Here is a 24,519-nt window from a genome sequence, read left to right on the forward strand (position 1 = left end):
GCAATCATTGGAAGGACGTTATAAACCATTTCGGATCTTAACTGATTGTGTTCACGTTTACGGTGACTTTCAGACCACAGTCCACTCACTGGCATTGACTATATATATCTTTCGTATTCTCCGCAGGGAATTGAGTCTTTGCTCTGCTGCAAGTCTCCCCACACCACTCTCCCATTGACATATTTCGTTGCTTCCTCTTAGTACCTTTCACGCGACGGTCAATGGTATAGTGTATAGCAGTTTGTATAATAATAAATAGTATAAAAGTGTAATGTTTCATATAATGTATAAGGTAATATAGTATCGTAATTGTATAGTGAATATACAGCAGTGTGGTATACAGTAGGGTGGGTAGAATAATACATAGTGTAATATTACAATGTATAGTCTAAGGTGGTGTATAGTAATACAGTATATAATTTATTGTTGGATTTGTCTATGGCAGTATATAGTACGGGGTAGATCCGTGTGATTAAGGAAAAAGTTTAGCTGGAGGCATCTTATATTTCTTGCGACAGAATTGTAATGTATGACTTACTATTAGTAGCTCAGCTTATTGGAGAGTATATTTAGTATATTGATATAGTTTATATTTTAGTTTTTTACATGGTGGTTTGGCTGCTACAGCTCCTTACTATTAAAATTCCTTCCCTTTATTACTGCTAACTCTACCTCCTCCCTTTGTTTCTGCTAATCCGACATAATGCACGGGCATAATATGACTTTGAGACCCCCCCCCTCCTACGCATTCCACAAAGTGACTAATCCCATTCTGCATTTTCCATAAATATGCTAAATTCCTCTGTTGATATGCAAATTCCTGTCATGGCGCTCTTCCTCCCCTAACCCAGCTTAAATATACGCTGCCAAGCTTGGTGTTCATTCAGACTCTGTCTTTCCGACAGACCTGTTCTTCACCTGAGTACGGCTGCTTGCGTTGTGGCCGAAACGTCGTGAGAATTGTATTATTTTATTTTTATTATCTTATTATCTCCCTTCTACGTGACTTTACCAAAAGAACCAGGAAGACGGACTGAGTTTATAGGTAGAGGCAACCCAAGTTGGACACATATTAAAATGGAATCTTTATTGACATCAGAGTAGCAATGGACACTTGTCCCACACTTAAACCCCACCCACCAAACTTACCCCACCAGACCCGATTACCCCATCCTACCCACCCCAAGCACACACCTATCTTACCCCACATGTTGAGCTAGATTCATCACCATCGATGTAAGTTTATTACCGTTAGATGTTTTTCTGGCAAGACCACACATGGATGCTGCTGTTGCTGTCACTGCTGCTGTTCCTGCTGCTGGTGCTGTTAGTGCTGATGCTGGCATCGCTGGTGCTGTTAGTGCTGCTGCTGGTCCCCGTTGTTCTCCTTGTTAGCGATTCTGAACGAGTCCCTGAAGTTGGCCCGGGGCTGCGACGTCAGCTTGCTCTTGGCCTCGACTTTAACCAAGCGATGTTTGAGGTCACAAACCTCCTGCACCACCACAACAGCCACCACCACCGTAACCATCGACTCAGAGACCCGTAGACTCACGCACAGAGAAACCCATATACTCGCGCAGAGTCCGATTCACACAGGAGGCACAGAAACCCTTAGAGACCCAGACACAAAAAAGAGCCAAACTTTCAAAAGAGACTGAGCTGTGGTTAAACCGGCTACTCCAGTGACCCTTCCGGTTACTCCTAACACGGCTAAGTCTGCCCCGCTGCCCGGCTCATAAACTAAACTAAAAAAATATATATTTTACCAAGTAAGGCCCACTGAGCTATGCAGCATTTTCAGAAACAACCTGGCCATATATGATAGCTAAACAAAGTGACTTATCATGTGGAGATTTATAGCAGCCAAATACTCTAAACAGGTGTCGATTATAAATGTGGAGGGAAAACCAGAGGACTCGGGAGAAAAATCTAAACATGGGGAGACACGCAAACCCAAAATATGCAGCAGGCGTTAGGTCTGGGATCGAACTCATAACCTCCTGTATACCAGGCGAGGGAGTTAACATCTCGCCACCGACACCGACACCCAGCGAGGCTAACCTGGGTTGCCCGCCGCCTTGCGGGGCCGCCGAACTAACTGTAGTGTCGCCACTGCCGCCGCCGTCTCCCCCACTGCCCGTCACCTCAAAGAGCCTGGTGTTGTCCTGCTTGATCTGCATCACGTGGTGGATGCGCTGCCGCGAGTTGTTGTGGCCAAGGACACGCGCCAACTCCTGGCCCTGCTCGCGGAGCTCCGAGCGCAGGACCGCGTTGGTACTGGTGAGGAACTCTCGCTCACTCAGCAGCTCCTGCAGCTGTGCCTGGGGACACAGATGGACAAGGGAGACAGACAGAGAGAAAGAGACTACTGCAGCCATGCCGATGCACGTCTATGGTTCCATACGCGAGTCCACGGGTCTTTTTAACCCACGAGCCCACGGGTCTTGTTAACCACGAGCCCACGGGTCTTTTTAACCACGAGCCCACGGGTCTTTTTAACAACGAGCCCACGGGTCTTTTTAACAACGAGCCCACGGGTCTTTTTAACAACGAGCCCACGGGTCTTTTTAACAACGAGCCCACGGGTCTTTTTAACAACGAGCCCACGGGTCTTTTTAACAACGAGCCCACGGGTCTTTATAACAACGAGCCCACGGGTCTTTTTAACCACGAGCCCACGGGTCTTTTTAACCACGAGCCCACGGGTCTTTTAAACAACGAGCCCACGGGTCTTTTTAACCACGAGCCCACGGGTCTTTTTAACCACGAGCCCACGGGTCTTTTTAACCACGAGCCCACGGGTCTTTTTAACAACGAGCCCACGGGTCTTTTTAACCACGAGCCCACGGGTCTTTTTAACCACGAGCCCACGGGTCTTTTTAACCACGAGCCCACGGGTCTTTTTAACCACGAGCCCACGGGTCTTTTTAACCACGAGCCCACGGGTCTTTTTAACCACGAGCCCACGGGTCTTTTTAACAACGAGCCCACGGGTCTTTTTAACCACGAGCCCACGGGTATTTTTAACCACGAGCCCACGGGTCTGTACGCGAGCCCACAGGTCCCTGCACAAGTAATTGGCGACCAGCCTAAGACCACTGACTCACTACTGTTGAGAACCCGATAATACAATGTCTGCGATTGGCTGGCTCGGCCTCTCTGACCTCTTGACCTCTGACCCAATGAGAGAATTAATTAAAAAAAATAAACCGAGCGTAAAGACCGACAGCCCCAACATCAGCGAAACAACAAGGCGCCATCACCTCTGCTTTAGCCAAGGCCAGCTGGGCACTGTCCACATTGCAGAAGTTCATCAGCTCCCCCTCCAGGCATTCTGTGTGCATCTTCAATGATTTAGAATTTTCCTGGAGCCTAGTGTTCTCCTCACGGAGCTCCGCTGCCTCATCGCAGAGGTTCTTCATCACTGCGTCCAGGGCCTCTGTGCGAGTAGTCAATGATTTCTCGCTTTCCTGGAGCCTAATGGTCTCCTCGCGGAGGTACTTCACCTCTGCCTCCAAGCTCTCAGTGCGAGTCTTCAATGATTTCTCGTTTTTCTGGAGCCGAGTGTTCTCCTCACGGAGGTTATTCACCTCTGCCTCCAGACCCTCTGTGTGAGTCTTCAATGATTTCTCGTTTTTCTGGAGCCGAGTGTTCTCCTCACGGAGCTCCACTGCCTCCTTGCAGAGGTTCCTTACCTCCGCCTCCAGGCCCTCTGTGCGAGTATTCAATGATTTATCGTTTTCCTGGAGCCTAATGGTCTTCTCGCTGAGGTACTTCACCTCTGCCTCCAAGCTCTCAGTGTGAGTCTTCAATGATTTCTCGTTTTCCTTGAAATTAGTACACTCCTCATGGAGGTTATTCACCTCTGCCTCCAGACCCTCTGTGTGAGTCTTGAATGATTTCTCGTTTTCCTGGAGCCTAATGGTCTCCTCGTGGAGGTTCTTCAACTCTGCCTCCAAGCTCTCAGTGTGAGTCTTCAATGATTTCTCGTTTTTCTGGAGCCTAGTGTTCTCCTCACGGAGCTCCACTGCCTCCTTGCAGAGGTTCTTCACCTCCGCCTCCAGGCCCTCTGTGCGAGTAGTCAATGATTTCTCGTTTTCCTTGAACTTAGTGCACTCCTCATTGAGGTGATTCACCTCTGCCTCAAAGCTCTCAGTGTGAGTCTTCAATGATTTCTCATTTTCCTGGAGCCTAGTGGTCTCCTCACGGAGTTTGTTCACCTCTCCCTCCAGGCCCTCTGCATGCATCTTCAATGATTTCTTGTTTTCCTGGAGCCTAGTGTTCTCCTCACGGAGCTCCACTGCCTCCATGCAGAGATTCTTCACCTCTGCCTCCAGGCCCTCTGTGTGAGTCTTCAATGATTTCTCGTTTTTCTGGAGCCTAGTGTTCTCCTCACGGAGCTCCACTGCCTCCTTGCAGAGGTTCGTCACCTCCGCCTCCAGACCCTCTGTGCGAGTAGTCAATGATTTATCGTTTTCCTTGAACTTAGTGCACTCCTCATGGAGGTTATTCACCTCTGCCTCCAAGCTCTCAGTGCGAGTCTTCAATGATTTCTCATTTTCCTGGAGCCTAGTGGTCTCCTCACGGAGTTTGCTCACCTCTGCCTCCAGGCCCTCTGCATGCATCTTCAATGATTTCTTGTTTTCCTGGAGCCTAGTCTTCTCCTGACGGAGCTCCACTGCCTGCTCGCAGGGGTTCTTCACCTCCGCCTCCAGGCACTCTGTGCGAGTCTTCAATGATTTCTCATTTTCCTGGAGCCTAGTGGTCTCCTCACGGAGGTCCTTCACCTCCACCTGCAGGCCTTCCGATCTCTCCCCAATCAGCGCGGTCCCCTGGGGCAGATTCCGCACGTTGTCCTCCAGGGCGGCCGCTCGCTTTCTCGCAGCTCCCTCTGCCTCCATCGTCAGGAGGCGAGAGACTTCCTGATCCCGGAATTCCGCCGCTCTCTCTACGCGGAGTTTTTGCAACTCCGCCACCAGGCCCTCCGCGCGTGTCTTCGCCGATTCCTCGCTATCCTGGAGCCCTGCGGTCTCCTTGCGGAGCTCCATGGTTTCCTTGCGAAGGTTCTTTAGCTCCGCCTCCAGCCGCAGTCGGACTTCCTGAGCACAAACAGACCAGGCATAGTTGAGGAGATTTGCAGTTTGTGAGCCCCTATTTATTGGGTCGCTGTCGAGCCAATGACAGTTTGTCCTGTCCTATGAATTTCCACCACGCGCTCTGCAGTTGGAGAGACACGCACGCGCACACACACACAGGAAAAGAGAGAGAGACACGCACGCACACACACACACACACAGGAGAAGAGAGAGAGAGAGACACGCACGCGCGCACACACACACAGGAGAAGAGAGAGAGAGAGACACGCACGCGCACACACACACAGGAGAAGAGAGAGAGACACGCACGCACACACACACACAGGAGAAGAGAGAGAGAGAGACACGCACGCACGCACACACACACAGCAAAAGAGAGAGAGAGAGACACGCACGCACGCACACACACACAGCAGAAGAGAGAGAGAGACACGCACGCACGCACACACACACAGCAGAAGAGAGAGAGAGACACGCACGCACGCACACACACACAGGAGAAGAGAGAGAGAGACACGCACACACACAGGAGAAGAGAGAGACACGCACACACACACACAGGAGAAGAGAGAGAGAGACACGCACACACACACACAGGAGAAGAGAGAGAGACACGCACGCACGCACACACACACACAGGAGAAGAGAGAGAGAGACACGCACGCACGCACACACACACAGGAGAAGAGAGAGAGACACGCACGCACGCACACACACGAGAAAAGAGAGAGAGACACGCACGCACACACACGAGAAGAGAGAGAGAGACACGCACGCACACACAGGAAAAGAGAGAGAGAGACACGCACGCACGCACACACACACAGGAGAAGAGAGAGAGAGACACGCACGCACGCACACACACACACGAGAAGAGAGAGAGAGACACGCACGCACGCACACACACAGGAGAAGAGAGAGAGAGACACGCACGCACGCACGCACACACACACAGGAGAAGAGAGAGAGAGACACGCAGGCACGCACACACACACAGGAGGAGAGAGAGAGACACGCACGCACGCACACACACACAGGAGAAGAAAGAGAGACACGCACGCACGCACACACACAGGAGAAGAGAGAGAGAGACGCACGCACGCACACACACACACAGGAGAAGAGAGAGAGACGCACGCACGCACACACACACACACAGGAGAAGAGAGAGAGAGAGACACGCACGCACACACACACACACACGAGAAGAGAGAGAGAGAGACACGCACGCACACACACGAGAAGAGAGAGAGAGAGACACGCACGCACACGAGAAGAGAGAGAGAGACACGCACGCACACGAGAAGAGAGAGAGAGACACGCACGCACACGAGAAGAGAGAGAGAGACACGCACGCACGCACACACACACACACGAGAAGAGAGAGACACGCACGCACACACACACAGGAGAAGAGAGAGAGAGACACGCACGCACGCACACACACACAGGAGAAGAGAGAGAGAGACACGCACGCACGCACACACACACACAGGAGAAGAGAGAGAGACACGCACGCACGCACACACACACACAGGAGAAGAGAGAGAGAGACACGCACGCACACACACAGAAGAGAGAGAGACACGCACACACACACATACAGAAGAAGAGAGACACGCACACACACACACACAGGAGAAGAGAGAGAGACACGCGCACACACACACACAGGAGGAGAGAGACACGCGCACACACACACACAGGAGGAGAGAGACACGCGCACACACACACACAGGAGAAGAGAGAGAGACACGCGCACACACACACACAGGAGAAGAGAGAGAGACACGCGCACACACACAGGAGAAGAGAGAGACACGCACGCACACACACACAGGAGAAGAGAGAGAGACACGCACGCACACACACACACAGGAGAAGAGAGAGAGACACGCGCACACACACAGAAGAGAGAGAGACACGCACACGCGCACACACACACAGGAGAAGAGAGAGAAACACGCGCACACACACGCAGGAGAAGAGAGAGAGACACGCGCACACACACGCACGCAGGAGAAGAGAGAGAGACACGCACACACACATATACAGGAGAAGAGAGAGAGACACGCACGCACACACACAGGAGAAGAGAGAGAGACACGCGCGCACACACACAGAAGAGAGAGAGACACGCACGCACACACACACATGAGAAGAGAGAGAGACACGCACGCACACACACAGAAGAAGAGAGAGAGACACGCACGCACACACACAGGAGAAGAGAGAGAGAGACACGCACACACACAGGAGAAGAGAGACACGCACACAGGAGAAGAGAGAGAGACACGCACGCACACACACACGCAGGAGAAGAGAGAGAGACACGCACACACACGCAGGAGAAAAGAGAGACACGCACGCGCACACACACACAGGAGAAGAAAGAGAGACACGCACACAGGAGAAGAGAGACACGCGCACACACACACACAGAAGAGAGAGAGACACGCACATACACACACACACAGGAGAAGAGAGAGAGATACATGCACGCACACATACACACAGGAGAAGAGAGAGAGACACGCACGCACGCACACACACACAGGAGAAGAGACACGCACGCACACACACACAGGAGGAGAGAGAGAGACACGCGCACACACACAGAAGAGAGAGAGACACGCGCACACACACAGAAGAGAGAGAGACACGCGCACACACACGCACGCAGGAGAAGAGAGAGAGACACGCACGCACACACACACATACAGGAGAAGAGAGAGAGACACGCACACACACACACAGGAGAAGAGAGAGAGACACGCGCACACACACGCACGCAGGAGAAGAGAGAGAGACACGCACACACACGCACGCAGGAGAAGAGAGAGAGACACGCACACACACACGCACGCAGGAGAAGAGAGAGAGAGACAGGCACACACACACGCACGCACACAGGAGAAGAGAGACACGCACGCACACACGCACGCACGCACACACACACAGGAGAAGAGAGACACGCACGCACACACACACAGGAGAAGAGAGAGAGACACGCACACACACAGGAGAAGAGAGAGAGACACGCACACACACAGGAGAAGAGAGAGAGACACGCGCACACACACACATACAGGAGAAGAGAGAGACACGCGCACACACACACATACAGGAGAAGAAAGAGAGACACGCGCACACACACACACATACAGGAGAAGAGAGAGACACGCACGCACACACACACACACAGGAGAACAGAGAGAGACACGCACGCACACACACAGGAGAAGAGAGAGAGACACGCACGCACACACACACACACAGGAGAAGAGAGAGAGACACGCGCACACACACAGGAGAAGAGAGAGACACGCGCGCACACACACAGAAGAAGAGAGAGACACGCGCGCACACACACAGAAGAAGAGAGAGACACGCGCGCGCACACACACAGAAGAGAGAGAGAAACGCACGCACACACACACATGAGAAGAGAGAGAGACACGCACGCACACACACAGAAGAAGAGAGAGAGACACACGCACGCACACACAGGAGAAGAGAGACACGCACGCACACACACACGCAGGAGAAGAGAGAGAGACACGCACACACACGCAGGAGAAGAGAGAGACACGCACGCGCACACACACACAGGAGAAGAAAGAGAGACACGCACACAGGAGAAGAGAGACACGCGCACACACACACACACAGAAGAGAGAGAGACACGCACATACACACACACACAGGAGAAGAGAGAGAGAGAGATACATGCACGCACACATACACACAGGAGAAGAGAGAGAGATACGCACGCACACATACACACAGGAGAAGAGAGAGAGACACGCACGCACACACACACAGGAGAAGAGACACGCACGCACACACACACAGGAGGAGAGAGACACGCGCACACACACAGAAGAGAGAGAGACACGCGCACACACACAGAAGAGAGAGAGACACGCGCACACACACGCACGCAGGAGAAGAGAGAGAGACACGCACGCACACACACACATACAGGAGAAGAGAGAGAGACACGCACACACACACACAGGAGAAGAGAGAGAGACACGCGCACACACACACAGGAGAAGAGAGAGAGACACGCGCACACACACGCACGCAGGAGAAGAGAGAGAGACACGCACACACACGCACGCAGGAGAAGAGAGAGAGACACGCACACACACACGCAGGAGAAGAGAGAGAGACACGCGCACACACACGCACGCAGGAGAAGAGAGAGAGACACGCACACACACACGCACGCAGGAGAAGAGAGAGAGACACGCACACACACACACACGCAGGAGAAGAGAGAGAGACACGCACACACACACGCACGCAGGAGAAGAGAGAGAGACACGCACGCACACACGCACGCACGCACACACACACAGGAGAAGAGAGACACGCACGCACACACACACAGGAGAAGAGAGAGAGACACGCACACACACAGGAGAAGAGAGAGAGACACGCACACACACAGGAGAAGAGAGAGAGACACGCACACACACAGGAGAAGAGAGAGAGACACGCACACACACAGGAGAAGAGAGAGAGACACGCACACACACACGCAGGAGAAGAGAGAGAGACACGCACACACACACGCAGGAGAAGAGAGAGAGACACGCACACACACGCAGGAGAAGAGAGAGAGACACGCACGCGCACACACAGGAGAAGAGAGAGAGACACGCACGCGCACACAGGAGAAGAGAGAGAGATACATGCACGCGCACACAGGAGAAGAGAGAGAGATACATGCACGCACACACACACACACAGGAGAAGAGAGAGAGAGACACGCACGCACACACACACAGGAGAAGAGAGAGAGAGACACGCGCACACACACACACATACAGGAGAAGAAAGAGAGACACGCGCACACACACACATACAGGAGAAGAAAGAGAGACACGCGCACACACACACATACAGGAGAAGAGAGAGAGACACGCGCACACACACACATACAGGAGAAGAAAGAGAGACACGCGCACACACACACATACAGGAGAAGAGAGAGAGACACGCGCACACACACACACATACAGGAGAAGAGAGAGAGACACGCGCACACACACGCAGGAGAAGAGAGAGAGACACGCGCACACACACGCAGGAGAAGAGAGAGAGACACGCGCACACACACGCAGGAGAAGAGAGAGAGACACGCGCACACACACGCAGGAGAAGAGAGAGAGACACGCGCACACACACGCAGGAGAAGAGAGAGAGACACGCGCACACAGGAGAAGAGAGAGAGACGCGCACACACACACACATACAGGAGAAGAGAGAGAGACACGCGCACACGCACACATACATACAGGAGAAGAGAGAGAGACACGCACACACACGCAGGAGAAGAGAGAGAGAGAGACACGCACACACACGCACGCAGGAGAAGAGAGAGAGACACGCGCACACACACGCACGCAGGAGAAGAGAGAGAGACACGCGCACACACACGCACGCAGGAGAAGAGAGAGAGACACGCGCACACACACGCACGCAGGAGAAGAGAGAGACACGCGCACACACACGCACGCAGGAGAAGAGAGAGAGACACGCGCACACACACACATGCAGGAGAAGAGAGAGAGACACGCGCACACACACACATACAGGAGAAGAGAGAGAGACACGCGCACACACACGCAGGAGAAGAGAGAGAGACACGCGCACACACACGCAGGAGAAGAGAGAGAGACACGCGCACACACACGCAGGAGAAGAGAGAGAGACACGCGCACACGCACGCAGGAGAAGAGAGAGAGACGCGCACACACACACATACAGGAGAAGAGAGAGAGACACGCGCACACACACACACATACAGGAGAAGAGAGAGAGACACGCACACACACACGCAGGAGAAGAGAGAGAGACACGCACACACACACGCAGGAGAAGAGAGAGACACGCACACACACACGCAGGAGAAGAGAGAGAGACACGCACACACACACGCAGGAGAAGAGAGAGAGACACGCACACACACACGCAGGAGAAGAGAGAGAGACACGCACACACACACGCAGGAGAAGAGAGAGAGACACGCACACACACACGCAGGAGAAGAGAGAGAGACGCACACACACACGCAGGAGAAGAGAGAGAGAAAGACACGCACACACACACACGCAGGAGAAGAGAGAGACACGCGCACACACACGCACGCAGGAGAAGAGAGAGAGACACGCGCACACACACGCACGCAAAAGAAGAGAGAGAGACACGCGCACACACACGCACGCAGGAGAAGAGAGAGAGACACGCGCACACACACACACATACAGGAGAAGAGAGAGAGAGAGACGCGCACACACACACACACACAGGAGAAGAGAGAGAAACACGCGCACACACACGCAGGAGAAGAGAGAGAGACACGCGCACACAGGAGAAGAGAGAGAGACGCGCACACACACACACATACAGGAGAAGAGAGAGAGACACGCGCACACGCACACATACATACAGGAGAAGAGAGAGAGACACGCACACACACGCAGGAGAAGAGAGAGAGAGAGACACGCACACACACGCACGCAGGAGAAGAGAGAGAGACACGCGCACACACACGCACGCAGGAGAAGAGAGAGAGACACGCGCACACACACGCACGCAGGAGAAGAGAGAGAGACACGCGCACACACACGCACGCAGGAGAAGAGAGAGACACGCGCACACACACGCACGCAGGAGAAGAGAGAGAGACACGCGCACACACACACATGCAGGAGAAGAGAGAGAGACACGCGCACACACACACATACAGGAGAAGAGAGAGAGACACGCGCACACACACACATACAGGAGAAGAGAGAGAGACACGCGCACACACACGCAGGAGAAGAGAGAGAGACACGCGCACACACACGCAGGAGAAGAGAGAGAGACACGCGCACACACACGCAGGAGAAGAGAGAGAGACACGCGCACACGCACGCAGGAGAAGAGAGAGACGCGCACACACACACATACAGGAGAAGAGAGAGAGACACGCGCACACACACACACATACAGGAGAAGAGAGAGAGACACGCACACACACACGCAGGAGAAGAGAGAGAGACACGCACACACACACGCAGGAGAAGAGAGAGACACGCACACACACACGCAGGAGAAGAGAGAGAGACACGCACACACACACGCAGGAGAAGAGAGAGAGACACGCACACACACACGCAGGAGAAGAGAGAGAGACACGCACACACACACGCAGGAGAAGAGAGAGAGACACGCACACACACACGCAGGAGAAGAGAGAGAGACGCACACACACACGCAGGAGAAGAGAGAGAGAAAGACACGCACACACACACACGCAGGAGAAGAGAGAGAGACACGCGCACACACACACATACAGGAGAAGAGAGAGAGACACGCGCACACACACGCAGGAGAAGAGAGAGAGACACGCGCACACACACGCAGGAGAAGAGAGAGAGACACGCGCACACACACGCAGGAGAAGAGAGAGAGACACGCGCACACGCACGCAGGAGAAGAGAGAGAGACGCGCACACACACACATACAGGAGAAGAGAGAGAGACACGCGCACACACACACACATACAGGAGAAGAGAGAGAGACACGCACACACACACGCAGGAGAAGAGAGAGAGACACGCACACACACACGCAGGAGAAGAGAGAGACACGCACACACACACGCAGGAGAAGAGAGAGAGACACGCACACACACACGCAGGAGAAGAGAGAGAGACACGCACACACACACGCAGGAGAAGAGAGAGAGACACGCACACACACACGCAGGAGAAGAGAGAGAGACACGCACACACACACGCAGGAGAAGAGAGAGAGACGCACACACACACGCAGGAGAAGAGAGAGAGAAAGACACGCACACACACACACGCAGGAGAAGAGAGAGACACGCGCACACACACGCACGCAGGAGAAGAGAGAGAGACACGCGCACACACACGCACGCAAAAGAAGAGAGAGAGACACGCGCACACACACGCACGCAGGAGAAGAGAGAGAGACACGCGCACACACACACACATACAGGAGAAGAGAGAGAGAGAGACGCGCACACACACACACATACAGGAGAAGAGAGAGAGACACGCGCACACACACACACATACAGGAGAAGAGAGAGAGACACGCACACACACACGCAGGAGAAGAGAGAGAGACACGCACACACACACGCAGGAGAAGAGAGAGAGACACGCGCACACACACGCAGGAGAAGAGAGAGAGACACGCGCACACACACACATACAGGAGAAGAGAGAGAGACACGCGCACACACACACATACATACAGGAGAAGAGAGAGAGACACGCACACACACACGCAGGAGAAGAGAGAGAGACACGCACACACACACGCAGGAGAAGAGAGAGAGACACGCACACACACACGCAGGAGAAGAGAGAGAGACACGCACACACACACGCAGGAGAAGAGAGAGACGCACACACACACGCAGGAGAAGAGAGAGACGCACACACACACGCAGGAGAAGAGAGAGACGCACACACACACGCAGGAGAAGAGAGAGAGACACGCACACACACACGCAGGAGAAGAGAGAGAGACACGCACACACATACACGCAGGAGAAGAGAGAGACACACACGCAGGAGAAGAGAGAGACACGCGCACACACACGCACGCAGGAGAAGAGAGAGAGACACGCGCACACACACGCACGCAGGAGAAGAGAGAGAGACACGCGCACACACACGCACGCAGGAGAAGAGAGAGAGACACGCGCACACACACGCATGCAGGAGAAGAGAGAGAGACACGCGCACACACACGCATGCAGGAGAAGAGAGAGAGACACGCGCACACACACGCATACAGGAGAAGAGAGAGAGACACGCGCACACACACACATAAAGGAGAAGAGAGAGAGACACGCGCACACACACACATACAGGAGAAGAGAGAGAGACACGCGCACACATACAGGAGAAGAGAGAGAGACACGCGCACACACACACATACAGGAGAAGAGAGAGAGACACGCGCACACACACGCAGGAGAAGAGAGAGAGACACGCGCACACACACGCAGGAGAAGAGAGAGAGACACGCGCACACACACGCAGGAGAAGAGAGAGAGACGCGCGCACACGCACGCAGGAGAAGAGAGAGACGCGCACACACACGCAGGAGAAGAGAGAGAGACACGCGCACACACACACACATACAGGAGAAGAGAGAGAGACACGCGCACACACACACACATACAGGAGAAGAGAGAGAGACACGCGCACACACACACACATACAGGAGAAGAGAGAGAGACACGCGCACACACACACACATACAGGAGAAGAGAGAGAGACACGCGCACACACACACACATACAGGAGAAGAGAGAGAGACACGCGCACACACACACATACAGGAGAAGAGAGAGAGACACGCGCACACACACACATACAGGAGAAGAGAGAGAGACACGCGCACACACACGCAGGAGAAGAGAGAGACACGCGCACACACACGCAGGAGAAGAGAAAGAGACACGCGCACACACACGCAGGAGAAGAGAGAGAGACACGCGCACACACACGCAGGAGAAGAGAGAGAGACACGCGCACACACACGCAGGAGAAGAGAGAGAGACACGCGCACACGCACGCAGGAGAAGAGAGAGACGCGCACACACACGCAGGAGAAGAGAGAGAGACACGCGCACACACACACACATACAGGAGAAGAGAGAGAGACACGCGCACACACACACACACGCAGGAGAAGAGAGAGAGACACGCGCACACACACGCAGGAGAAGAGAGAGAGACACGCGCACACACACGCAGGAGAAGAGAGAGAGACACGCGCACACACACGCAGGAGAAGAGAGAGAGACACGCGCACACACACGCAGGAGAAGAGAGAGAGACACGCGCACACAGGAGAAGAGAGAGAGACGCGCACACACACACACACATACAGGAGAAGAGAGAGAGACACGCGCACACACACACATACATACAGGAGAAGAGAGAGAGACACGCACACACACACGCAGGAGAAGAGAGAGAGACACGCACACACACACGCAGAAGAGAGAGAGACACGCACACACACACACGCACACAGGAGAAGAGAGACACGCACGCACACACACACATGCACACAGGAGAAGAGAGAGAGACACGCACGTACACACACACACAGGAGAAGAGAGAGAGACACGCACACACAGGAGAAGAGAGACAGATACATGCACGCACACACATACACAGGAGAAGAGAGAGACACGCACGCACACACACACACAGGAGGAGAGAGAGAGAGACGCACACACAGGCACAGGAGAAGAGAGAGAGACACGCGCACACACACAGAAGAGAGAGAGACACGCGCACACACACACGCAGGAGAAGAGAGAGACACGCACACACACACACAGGAGAAGAGAGAGAGACACGCACACACACACACGCAGGAGAAGAGAGAGACACGCACACACACACACGCAGGAGAAGAGAGAGAGAGACACGCACACACATACACGCAGGAGAAGAGAGAGAGACGCACACACACGCAGGAGAAGAGAGAGACGCACACACACGCAGGAGAAGAGAGAGAGAGAGACACGCACACACACGCACGCAGGAGAAGAGAGAGAGACACGCGCACACACACGCACGCAGGAGAAGAGAGAGAGACACGCGCACACACACGTACGCAGGAGAAGAGAGAGAGACACGCGCACACACACGCACGCAGGAGAAGAGAGAGAGACACGCGCACACACACACACACAGGAGAAGAGAGAGAGACACGCGCACACACACACATACAGAAGAAGAGAGAGAGACACGCGCACACACACACATACAGGAGAAGAGAGAGAGACACGCGCACACACACGCAGGAGAAGAGAGAGAGACACGCGCACACACACGCAGGAGAAGAGAGAGAGACACGCGCACACACACGCAGGAGAAGAGAGAGAGACACGCGCACACACACGCAGGAGAAGAGAGAGAGACACGCGCACACGCACACAGGAGAAGAGAGAGAGACGCGCGCACACACACACATACATACAGGAGAAGAGAGAGAGACACGCACACACACACACAGGAGAAGAGAGAGAGACACGCGCACACACACACATACATACAGGAGAAGAGAGAGAGACACGCACACACGCACACAGGAGAAGAGAGAGAGACGCGCGCACACACACACATACATACAGGAGAAGAGAGAGAGACATGCGCACACACACACATACATACAGGAGAAGAGAGAGAGACACGCACACACACACGCAGGAGAAGAGAGAGAGACACGCACACACACACGCAGGAGAAGAGAGAGACACGCACACACACACGCAGGAGAAGAGAGAGACACGCACACACACACGCAGGAGAAGAGAGAGAGACACGCACACACGCAGGAGAAGAGAGAGAGACACGCACACACACACGCAGGAGAAGAGAGAGAGACACGCACACACACACGCAGGAGAAGAGAGAGAGACACGCACACACACACGCAGGAGAAGAGAGAGAGAGACACGCACACACACACGCAGGAGAAGAGAGAGAGACACGCACACATACACGCAGGAGAAGAGAGAGAGACGCACACACACACGCAGGAGAAGAGAGAGAGAAAGACACGCACACACACACACGCAGGAGAAGAGAGAGAGACACGCACACAAACACGCAGGAGAAGAGAGAGAGACGCACACACACACGCAGGAGAAGAGAGAGAGAAAGACACGCACACACACACGCAGGAGAAGAGAGAGACACGCGCACACACACGCACGCAGGAGAAGAGAGAGAGACACGCGCACACACACGCACGCAGGAGAAGAGAGAGAGACACGCGCACACACACGCACGCAGGAGAAGAGAGAGAGACACGCGCACACACACATATACAGGAGAAGAGAGAGACGCGCACACACACACACATACAGGAGAAGAGAGAGAGACACGCGCACACACACACACATACAGGAGAAGAGAGAGAGACACGCACACACACACGCAGGAGAAGAGAGAGAGACACGCACACACACACGCAGGAGAAGAGAGAGAGACACGCACACACACACGCAGGAGAAGAGAGAGAGACACGCGCACACACACGCAGGAGAAGAGAGAGAGACACGCGCACACACACACATACAGGAGAAGAGAGAGAGACACGCGCACACACACACATACAGGAGAAGAGAGAGAGACACGCGCACACACACACATACATACAGGAGAAGAGAGAGAGACACGCACACACACACGCAGGAGAAGAGAGAGAGACGCACACACACACGCAGGAGAAGAGAGAGAGACACGCACACACACACGCAGGAGAAGAGAGAGAGACACGCACACACACACGCAGGAGAAGAGAGAGACGCACACACGCACACACACACACGCAGGAGAAGAGAGAGAGACACGCACACACACACGCAGGAGAAGAGAGAGAGACACGCACACACACACGCAGGAGAAGAGAGAGAGACACGCACACACACACGCAGGAGAAGAGAGAGAGACACGCACACACACACGCAGGAGAAGAGAGAGAGACACGCACACACACACGCAGGAGAAGAGAGAGAGACACGCACACGCAGGAGAAGAGAGAGAGACACGCACACATACACGCAGGAGAAGAGAGAGACACACACACACACGCAGGAGAAGAGAGAGACACGCGCACACACACGCACGCAGGAGAAGAGAGAGACACGCGCACACACACGCACGCAGGAGAAGAGAGAGAGACACGCGCACACACACGCACGCAGGAGAAGAGAGAGAGACACGCGCACACACACACATGCAGGAGAAGAGAGAGAGACACGCGCACACACACACATACAGGAGAAGAGAGAGAGACACGCGCACACACACACATACAGGAGAAGAGAGAGAGACACGCGCACACACACACATACAGGAGAAGAGAGAGAGACACGCGCACACACACGCAGGAGGAGAGAGAGAGACACGCGCACACACACGCAGGAGAAGAGAGAGAGACACGCGCACACACACGCAGGAGAAGAGAGAGAGACACGCGCACACGCACGCAGGAGAAGAGAGAGAGACGCGCACACACGCACGCAGGAGAAGAGAGAGACGCGCACACACACGCAGGAGAAGAGAGAGAGACACGCGCACACACACACATACAGGAGAAGAGAGAGAGACACGCGCACACACACACACATACAGGAGAAGAGAGAGAGACACGCGCACACACACACACATACAGGAGAAGAGAGAGAGACATGCGCACACACACACACATACAGGAGAAGAGAAAGAGACACGCGCACACACACACATACAGGAGAAGAGAGAGAGACACGCGCACACACACACATACAGGAGAAGAGAGAGAGACACGCGCACACACACACATACAGGAGAAGAGAGAGAGACACGCGCACACACACGCAGGAGAAGAGAGAGAGACACGCGCACACACACGCAGGAGAAGAGAAAGAGACACGCGCACACACACGCAGGAGAAGGGAGAGAGACGCGCACACACGCACGCAGGAGAAGAGAGAGACGCGCACACACACGCAGGAGAAGAGAGAGAGACACGCGCACACACACACATACAGGAGAAGAGAGAGAGACACGCGCACACACACACACACATACAGGAGAAGAGAGAGAGACACGCGCACACACACACACATACAGGAGAAGAGAGAGAGACACGCGCACACACACACACATACAGGAGAAGAGAGAGAGACACGCGCACACACACACACATACAGGAGAAGAGAGAGAGACACGCGCACACACACACATACAGGAGAAGAGAGACACGCGCACACACACGCAGGAGGAGAGAGAGAGACACGCACACACACACAGGCACAGGAGAAGAGAGAGAGAGACACGCGCACACACACACAGAAGAAGAGAGAGAGAGACACGCGCACACACACACACGCAGGAGAAGAGAGAGAGACGCGCACACACACACGCACGCAGGAGAAGAGAGAGAGACACGCACACACACACGCACGCAGGAGAAGAGAGAGAGACACGCGCACACACACGCACGCAGGAGAAGAGAGAGAGACACGCGCACACACACGCAGGAGAAGAGAGAGAGACACGCGCACACACACGCAGGAGAAGAGAGAGAGACACGCGCACACACACACACATACAGGAGAAGAGAGAGAGACACGCGCACACACACACACATACAGGAGAAGAGAGAGAGACATGCGCACACACACACACATACAGGAGAAGAGAGAGAGACACGCGCACACACACACATACAGGAGAAGAGAGAGAGACACGCGCACACACACACATACAGGAGAAGAGAGAGAGACACGCGCACACACACGCAGGAGAAGAGAGAGAGACACGCGCACACACACGCAGGAGAAGAGAGAGAGACACGCGCACACACACGCAGGAGAAGGGAGAGAGACGCGCACACACGCACGCAGGAGAAGAGAGAGACGCGCACACACACGCAGGAGAAGAGAGAGAGACACGCGCACACACACACATACAGGAGAAGAGAGAGAGACACGCGCACACACACACACACACATACAGGAGAAGAGAGAGACACGCGCACACACACACACATACAGGAGAAGAGAGAGAGACACGCGCACACACACACACATACAGGAGAAGAGAGAGAGACACGCGCACACACACACACATACAGGAGAAGAGAGAGAGACACGCGCACACACACACATACAGGAGAAGAGAGACACGCGCACACACACGCAGGAGGAGAGAGAGAGACACGCACACACACACAGGCACAGGAGAAGAGAGAGAGAGACACGCGCACACACACACACAGAAGAAGAGAGAGAGAGACACGCGCACACACACGCAGGAGGAGAGAGAGAGACACGCACACACACACACAGAAGAAGAGAGAGAGAGACACGCGCACACACACACACGCAGGAGAAGAGAGAGAGACGCGCACACACACACAGGAGAAGAGAGACACGCATACACACACAGGAGAAGAGATAGAGAGACGCGCACGTGCACACACACAGGAGAGAGACGCGCACACATGAGAGGAGAGACAAACAGAGCAAGAGAGAGACACAGAAGGAGAGATACAGGCACAGAGAGAAAGACACAGGCAGAGACACTGACAGAACCACCGGGAGAGGCAAAGGGAGAGATACGAGGAGAGACAACTTCACCTGCATCTCTTCTTGCACCTGTTCCAGGTATGTGTGCAGAGTCTTATTCTCATTCTGCAGGTCCTTCAGCAACCCTGCACACATGCACACACCGCACCAGATACTCACTTCACGGTGAGTCGACCTAGGGGAGGCCCAACACACACAAATAGAACCAGACTCGCAGACAAGATCCTTTGGTCTCCCTCGAGGCGGAGTCGATCTAGGGGATGCCCACAGCCAGTACAGATAATCACTATCCACGAGCTGGAATCAAACTTGGGTCGCTGGGTTCATAGTGCAATCCAACAACCACTGCGCCACCGCTCACACACACAAGACAAATATCCCCCATATTGCCTTCACACTGTTTGGGCAAGCGCTGTTAGTGAGCACCTATGAAGGCCGACATGGCACACGAGGGGTGTGTGGCCAGCACCACGTCCGGCGGCCTTTTGTTTCTCTAGTGGCAATATTTACACATCACACCAGATACTCATTTGAGGGTGAGTCGACTTTGGGGAGGTCCAGGACTGATTCAGATCATCGTCACTGGTGTTGGTGGTAGCCACAAGTGGGAATCAAACTCGGATCGCCAGATTCAAAGCACAGTGCACTCACTGCTACACTCATACACACACGCAGATCCACACTCCCACAACTCACACCTACAAACTCAGACCCACAAAAAACAAAGATTCCCCGTATGGCCTCTTAACAGGATGTTGGGGCAAGCGCTGTTAGTGAGCACCTATGAAGGCTGACATGGACACATCAAGGGGCGAGTGACCAACATCACTCTTGCCTGCCTTCGTCTCCCCCAGTGCTGATGTTTCATGCACACCGTATAGGACCCGTTCAGATCATCGTTACCGTCACCGGGTGTTGGTGGAATTGAACTGGGGTCTATGCTGCGGTTCGTGGCTCAGCAAAGTGTGCCAACCGTTGTGCCACCGCTCCTCACAGTGCACGTAGTGCCAGGTGTGGTACAGTGATTATCATCACCTGAAGCAGCCTTGAGACTATACCTGAGACTCGGCATCCGAGTAACAATCAGGACTCCAATTCCCAAGACTCCAATTCCCAAGACTCCAATTCCCAAGACTCCAATTCCCAAGACTCCAATTCCCAAGACTCCAATTCCCAAGACTCCAATTCCCAAGACTCCAATTCCCAAGACTCCAATTCCCAAGACTCCAATTCCCAAGACTCCAATTCCCAAAACCCGGTCACAAGACTCTGATCCTGAGATCTGGTGCCATAGATTCCAATCCCGATATCTGGTCCCAAGACTCCAATCCCAAGACTCCTTTACGTAGAATTCCCCCGCAACCCCCCCACATTGTACCCCCCCCAACCCCCCCCCCCACATTGTATCCCCCAAACCCCCCACAAATTGTACCCCTCCAACCCCCACACAGTCCCCCTCCGCCGCTGCCCGACCTTTCTGTCTCTTGCCGAGTATGGCGGGTGAACCCTCCCCCTCCTCAGAGTCCCCGCCGATGGTGGACGAGGAGGAGAGTCGGCAGAACGAGAAATCCTTTGTGGGGGGGTGGAGGGGTAAGATATACACACACGGACAGATGCCGCTTTCACGACGTGACAATGCATGAGTTTACCACGTAGTAGGCTTTCACGACCAATATTTATATACATAAAAGGGAAATTTGTGAATGTGTCTGTTCAAAATGTTTAGCATACTTCCTGACATGCAACAAACTTGAAATTTGGCATGTGGGTAGCTTCCAGACTGTACACAATGCAAAAAGCATAAAAATAGACTTTTGTATTTTTGGGCGGGGGGGGGGGCAATAATGGATATATTTTACACGGCAAGTGAGCGGTGACATCACATCTGCGATGTCACCCACATGCGGCAGTGTCACGCAGTGCGCCTGCTGACGTCACGCATCCCCCCCACCCTCCGCGTAGGCCGTGTATTAATCCAAGACAAGAATCCAAGTCTCGGGCGAAGCCGGGCAGTAAAGCTAGTTATTCATAAAAAAAAAAATTTGGGTTAGATCACATAAATGTCGTTAAACCCGCCACAGCCAATTAGTAAGGTTTGTCACGTAAACAAAACGTGGCAATTAGTTACTACTTCAGCACACCGGTGTGTTAGAGTAAATCCACTACATTTACAATTTTAGTAGCGTGAAATTTTGCTGATTATTACAACCAGCTTCAGGCGATTTTTGCAAGAATTGTGACAAATTCTGGACATGGGGCAGAGCGGGTTAGTATAGTGCAGGGAAACAGAGAGACAGGGGACAAATACATGTGCGCGCACACACAGAGAACCACACAGGACGGTGACCGAGACAGACGCACGAACAGTCACAGGGTGGAGCGGGTTGGTTTAGCATGGAGACACACGCACGAACACACGGACATGGGTTGGAACCTGTCCCATGCTGCAGAGTGACTTTATTAAATGAAACGACAGCGAAAGAGTGGAGAACTCACCACACTGCTGCACGTACTCGTGCTGAGCACTCTCCGCTTTGGTTCTGCACACGCGCACACGCGCGCGCATACGCGCGCGCACACACACACACTAAGCAAAGGTCCCCCGTGTAGGCGCAACAGACTATGGGGCAAGTGCTGTTGGCAAGAAGCGGTGCCTGCAGAGGTCAGCACAAAGTGGATGGGTGGTATGGCCGGGACCTAGTCCTACCCGGCCGCCTTTGTCTTCCCAGAGATGATGTTGTACACACCATGCCAGAAACTAATTTAAGTCCGAATCGACCTAGGGGAGGCCCAGGACCATGTTTGGGTATTTATTCATCACCAATGTTGGCCGTGAGTGAAAATGGACCGTGTCCCAGAGTTTGTAGATCAGCGTACTAATAGCTACGCCACCGCTCCCCACTATATATACGCAAGCTCATATGCATGCACAAAGAACCTGTGTAAACTTGACAGGCTGTTGTGGCAAGTGCTGTTTTAGAGTAGCTAATGAAGGCCAGCACACGAGGGGGTGGGTGGTTGTAGCTGTTGTTGTAGTGGAGAATATGGCTGTAGTTGTTTATGATATTCGTGTCGGTTGATGGTGGTGTCTGTAGCTGATGTTGCTTTAGTGGTGGTGCTTGCGTTGTTGCCGAGTATGATCCTACCCCTGGCGTTGTGTGCAAGTGTATTGTTGTGCCATGTATGCCAGTAACCAACCACCATCAGCAACCAAAAACAACAAAGTGCACAACTCATGGAGGTACTCCACACGTGGGGATGATGCATGGAGAGAATCTGAGAGGTAGTGCTGGAGGATAGGGAGAGACTGGCCTCTATAAGCAAGGGCTGAAGACGCAGACATACAAAGATACCGAGTAGCCTTAACAGGCTGTTTGGGCAAGTGCTGTTCGGAGTAGCACGAATGAAGGTCGGCACAGCACACGAGGGGGTGGGTGGCCAGCACCACGCCCGGTATGGGGTGGAGGATCTTGGACCCAGTCTCGTCTGTACCTTTGGGTCCCAGGAACCGCTCCCCGCGAGGGAAAGAGACGGCTCCCTTCGTCTTTGACGTCGTCTCCACATCGTAGGTGCCCGGAGGAGGAGCGCAGCCTGCATAAAACCAGACACACACAAAACACCAGCCGTGATGAAGGCCTAATAACTCTAAACCCAAGCCACTGCTGCCACATCTCACGAATCTGCGATGCAGCAATTCACCCATTTCATCATCACTCTATCTCCTCCCACAGTAGTCGTCACACTCCTCTAAGTTCCGGTCCTTGGCTGCCTCTCTGTTATTAGTCTCGACCCTGCCCCCTCCCCACCACTCCTATAGCTGTGACATCTCCTTCCCCAGGCCTCGCTCGCTTCTCCTAGTTTGGTTAAAACAGCGTTACCTGTGGCTATACCATCATGGGGAGTAGACCCGTGGATTATAATGAATGGGAGGAAAGGGAACGGGAAGGAATAGTGGGAAGGAATTCCCCAAGATGGACAAAGCGGAGGGTGGCACGGCTCAACATCAGTGGCAGGAAGACAGCAGAATGACGGGGAAGGAATCACCACAGCTAAGATGTTGGGGATGACAAGGAGGAGGTGATAATGAGGAGGGGAGGAAAAAAGGAGGAGCGTGTCAGTTTTCAGTGGGCAGCGGTGGGGAGAGGGGAGGGGCTTAGAGTGGGGTGACCACACAGGAGTCGCGTCATTTACGGGAGGCTCGAGCAGGTTTAGAGAAATGAATATCATAAACCTGTATTTATTCTCTAATTCATGTGTTCCTCTCCAGTCTCTCG

General features: G+C 53.7%; 1 protein-coding gene across 3 annotated transcripts in view; it reads right to left on the reverse strand.

Moving 5' to 3' along the window:
* Positions 1–241: 241 nt before the first annotated feature.
* LOC144951462 (uncharacterized) overlaps positions 242–24,519 on the reverse strand; it is a 138,101-nt gene continuing 113,823 nt past the window's right edge. The window contains exons 1-8 of one of the 3 annotated variants that reach the window (XM_078881750.1): positions 23,945–23,981; positions 23,738–23,836; positions 22,742–22,785; positions 21,719–21,815; positions 20,297–20,370; positions 3,264–5,099; positions 2,145–2,321; positions 243–1,492 (exon numbers count right to left, since the gene is read on the reverse strand). In XM_078881750.1, coding sequence (XP_078737876.1) covers positions 1,358–1,492; positions 2,145–2,321; positions 3,264–5,099; positions 20,297–20,370; positions 21,719–21,815; positions 22,742–22,785; positions 23,738–23,836; positions 23,945–23,948 — 2,466 coding nt within the window. In that variant the 5' untranslated portion in view covers positions 23,949–23,981 and the 3' untranslated portion in view covers positions 243–1,357. Of the gene's footprint in view, positions 1,493–2,144; positions 2,322–3,263; positions 5,100–20,296; positions 20,371–21,718; positions 21,816–22,741; positions 22,786–23,737; positions 23,837–23,944; positions 23,982–24,519 lie in introns of those variants that run through there. The other 2 variants (XM_078881749.1, XM_078881751.1) reach the window with 2 other exon arrangements.

Source organism: Lampetra fluviatilis, chromosome 62, assembly GCF_964198595.1.
Source record: "Lampetra fluviatilis chromosome 62, kcLamFluv1.1, whole genome shotgun sequence".
Taxonomy (NCBI): domain Eukaryota; kingdom Metazoa; phylum Chordata; class Hyperoartia; order Petromyzontiformes; family Petromyzontidae; genus Lampetra; species Lampetra fluviatilis.